A 4,436-nucleotide genomic window follows, 5' to 3' on the forward strand; every position below is an offset into this window, starting at 1 on the left:
GAGCTCCATGGGGTTGTTGTGTCCCAAATGAAGGGCACAGCACTTTGCTTTATTGAACCTCAGATATTGAACCTCAATCAAAGAACTTAAAAGCAAAAAACTCATCTGTCTCAGAATTGTGTGGAAAGTCTAGGGAGCTCTATGGTAATAACAGTCATTGTTCTTAATCAATATATATCAGCTTTGAAAGTTGATTGAAATGATCTCATAAGGTATCAACGTCTGTATGCATAACAGTCCAAATGTTAACATTCTCAGGTGTCTGAAGTGTAAGTCACTCGGTGCTGTCGATGGTACTTTTATTCTAACAAGTAAAATCTCTTTTTCTTCCCTGAAGGATTCCTCGAACAAGGCTTGCTAGTTCAGGATGAAAAGAAATTACGAGAACATTATACCAAAACTTTGCAGTTCAAACTGGACATCCTGTCTCTCCTGCCAACAGACCTGGGGTTTTTGAAGCTTGGTTGGAACTACCCTGAACTGCGATTTAACCGTTTGCTGAGGATCGCTCGGCTCTTCGAGTTCTTTGACCGTACCGAGACCAGGACAAACTACCCAAACATGTTTCGGATCGGAAATCTTGTGCTCTACATTCTCATCATCATCCACTGGAATGCCTGTGTATACTTTGCCATTTCCAAAGTCATCGGGTTTGGCACCGACTCGTGGGTCTATCCCAACGTGTCTGTTCCGGAGTACGCGCGGCTCTCGAGGAAGTACATTTACAGCCTCTACTGGTCAACCCTCACACTGACAACCATCGGAGAAACTCCTCCCCCAGTGAAGGATGAAGAGTATCTCTTTGTAGTCATTGACTTCCTGGTGGGTGTGCTGATCTTTGCTACCATCGTTGGTAATGTGGGCTCCATGATTTCCAACATGAATGCTTCCAGGGCAGAGTTCCAGGCCAAAGTGGATTCCATTAAACAGTACATGCAATTCCGAAAAGTCACTAAGGATTTGGAAGCCAGGGTTATTAAGTGGTTTGATTACCTCTGGACCAACAAGAAAACAGTGGATGAGAAGGAAGTTCTCAAAAATCTGCCCGACAAGTTGAAGGCTGAGATTGCCATCAATGTCCATTTGGACACGCTGAAGAAAGTGCGAATATTCCAGGATTGTGAGGCTGGACTTCTCATTGAGCTCGTGCTGAAACTGAAACCTACAGTCTTCAGTCCCGGGGACTACATTTGCAAAAAAGGAGATATTGGAAGAGAAATGTACATTATTAAGGAGGGAAAACTGGCTGTGGTGGCAGATGATGGCATAACCCAGTTTGTAGTCCTAAGCGACGGCAGCTACTTCGGTGAAATCAGCATCCTCAACATCAAAGGCAGCAAATCTGGCAACAGGAGGACAGCCAACATTAGGAGTATTGGGTATTCTGATCTGTTCTGCTTGTCTAAGGATGATCTCATGGAAGCCCTCACAGAATATCCAGAAGCCAAAAAGGCTCTGGAAGAGAAAGGGCGACAGATTCTGATGAAAGACAATTTAATAGATGAGGAGGCAGCAAAAGCAGGCGCTGACCCAAAAGACTTGGAAGAAAAAATAGGAAGACTTGAAGTAGCTCTGGATACTCTGCAGACTAGGTTTGCGAGGCTCTTGGCAGAATTCAGTTCATCTCAACAAAAGGTGAAGCAGAGACTTGCCAAAGTAGAAACCCGAGTGAAAAAATATGGTAGTGGCAGCTTGTCAGTCGCAGAAGGAGAGGCTGAAAAACCTGAGGAGGAGAAAAAGCAGTAACAGAGTATTGATATTTCCTCATTTATTGGAGAAAGTTGCAGCATTGAAAGCCATAAATGTATGTAAATATGTGTGTGCATACATAGACATGATTATTTTTATATGAACTCATGAGAATGGTTTTTAGCATTTTTAACCGAAGCAGTATTTTCTTGTAAATAGGACACTGTCACTTTCTTCTTAGGGGGAGATTTGGTCTGGCACTTGGGTACTTTTTTGTACTGGGTTTCATACAACTCGTGTTCAGAATGTCTGTCGTGTTTGGTACCTGTTGGTCTTGACACATTGTCTCTTCCCACACGTCGTGCATCAAGGAGGCATTGAAGTGGAAGGGATTGGTTTTAAAAATTATTTATAGGGTCCCTGCTCTACCTTGCTATGTTAGTAGCTGATTGAATGCATGGAGGGACATCTGGGTTTCTCAAAATCTCTGTTTTTGCACAGTGTAGAGTCTGCACAAACAGGTGAACTACAGCTAAGCAGCATCATGTACCTGGCCATGGCTGTGTAGCCCTGCAGACGTATGAACCAGACAGAATCACAGAATCAAGATTCTGGATGTGCATCCAGATGCTTTAGCCTGATTCTCTCTGCTGAGTTGGGCTCTGCACCAAGGACCATGCTGACAGTGGCAGTGCTCATTCCTGTCCTTTCTGGCATGGTCTGCAACAGCCTTTGCTGCTCTGCAACTGCTTCACTTGGGGAAAGGGTGGGAGATCCCTTTTGTTTTCCTTAGCTCAGTTCCATCCCCACTATTAAAACCCTCACTGGGAAGGGAGTCCCCAAGAGCTCAGTGGGGAAAGGCACCTGGGGCAAGATTGCTTCACCAAAGCTGGGAGGAGAAAAGAGGACCCTGGTGCCTGCAGCCTCTGTTTGTAGGATCCTGAGTGGATTCCCTCCCAGAGAGGCTGCTGAGAAGCCACCTGGGCTGGCAGGGCAGGCTGACCCTTCCAGGCAGTTTTCTGCCACAAGGTTTCTGCAAGGCAGGGAGAACAAGCCTTGTGTGGCAAACTCATTCCAGTCACTATGTTTTCTTCGTTTTTATTTGTCTACTACCTCCTTTTCCTATTTATTGCCATCCTTTCTCCACAGTAGTTGTTTGCATCAGTCAGGGAGAGTGCAGGCCACGTCTGCTCAGCTCCTGCTGCAGTCTGGTTGTTGTTCTGCTCATAGTTGTCTGGCTCTGAGGTGAATATATGCCTCCTCCACTCAGCCTGCTACGATATTCAGGGCAGGATGGCACTGAGGTTTCTTGCTGCAGCACAGTTGTCTGGCTCTGAGGTGAATATATGCCTCCTCCACTCAGCCTGCTACGATATTCAGGGCAGGATGGCACTGAGGTTTCTTGCTCTGCCACATTGCAGCCTCAGCATCTGCCTCTTGCATACCCCCTTAGCCTTCTCTACCCTGCTGCTTCCAGTTTTTTCCAGGCTTCCCTCCCATTGAGGGGATTTCTCTAATACTGTCCCACTGGGAAGATATTAGCTTTCTTTTTTTTTTTTTTGCTGTATTTTTCTGTCATGTAGCTATATTTATCCTCCCATATCTCACTGCCCATTGAAAAGGATGGAGTAGCAGAGGCCATTCAGCATCTCTGGATGGGAGCTGGATCCCCCAGTGACACTGGGTACTGCCATGGGCAGTCTCTGGTTTTAGTTGCCCTCAGCCCTGACTTAGGAGCCCCAGCAGCACGTGGGACTGGTGGCCTGTTGGAAAACTGGTGAGAAACCCACTGATAGAAGAGGGTGGTTTAACTGGGAGAGAGCAGAATGAAGAGGGGTTGTGCAGGCACTCATCTCTGGGCAAGCAGCTGTTCCCCTGATGTTGGCACTTTTGAGCCTGGTGAGGGAAACAGATCTGCCAGTGACTAACACATGGGGCTTTGCCAGCAACACTGGCAGAGGAACCACTGGGTAGGAATGTCCACACGTGCGCCAGGTCTAAACTCCTGTTATCACTGGCCCAGAGGCCATCAACACTTAGATATCTACTGCAGACTGGGCTTAACCTCAACTGTCAAGATCTCCACTGACTGTACCAAGCAGTTTGGAAAGTAGCTCAGCCCTGTATGTGGCCAGTGGCAGTATTGGTCCTTCAGCTGGATCTTGTCCTTACTGTCTTTAAGGGCTGGAGAGGAATGGGGCAGGTCAGTGAGGCTGGTTTTGGCAGGGCTGGGCTGAGCTGGGTGTTGGCTAGTTGAGCAAATCCTGTAAGCACAGATGGTGTGGTCACAGGCAGCTGAATTTGCAACTCTTTTACCTCCTACCAGAGGCAGGTACCACCCTGGGCTGAGGCTGACAGCTCTGTGTTCCTCAAGCACCATTTCTGGTAGGGGTTTTGTACTGTCATGTTCTACATCAGTCATCATTCTCTGTAAATATCCCTCTACCCAACATTCTACAGCTGTTCCAGCCCACTAAGTGTATACAAGTAGAACTGTTTGAAGTACTGTTTATACTGAATTTGTACCTGTTTAAAACCCCTGTAAACACAAGGCTGCTTCTTTACCTGGTGGATCAGAACAGCCTGATCTGTCAATGAAATACATGTTTGCTCTTCCCTTTCCGTGCCTCTTGATCTGGTTTTCATGTGCCAGAAAAGGAGCATTTTGATGCTATTAGCTTCAGTCACTTTCAAACATACAGCTTCTGGCGTGATGAAATCACATCCTTGACGTCTCTCATCTCTCT

At 46.6% G+C, this 4,436-nt stretch overlaps 1 protein-coding gene across 1 annotated transcript; it reads left to right on the forward strand.

Moving 5' to 3' along the window:
- Positions 1–337: 337 nt before the first annotated feature.
- On the forward strand, positions 338–2,094 carry CNGA3 (cyclic nucleotide gated channel alpha 3; the record flags this gene model as incomplete). Its single annotated transcript, XM_009071330.1, has 1 exon — positions 338–2,094. A coding segment is annotated over one exon (1,409 nt), but the record flags the coding sequence as incomplete, so codon positions are not given.
- Between the last annotated feature and the right edge of the window lie 2,342 nt (positions 2,095–4,436).

Source organism: Acanthisitta chloris, unplaced genomic scaffold, assembly GCF_000695815.1.
Source record: "Acanthisitta chloris isolate BGI_N310 unplaced genomic scaffold, ASM69581v1 scaffold14323, whole genome shotgun sequence".
Lineage (NCBI taxonomy): Eukaryota > Metazoa > Chordata > Aves > Passeriformes > Acanthisittidae > Acanthisitta > Acanthisitta chloris.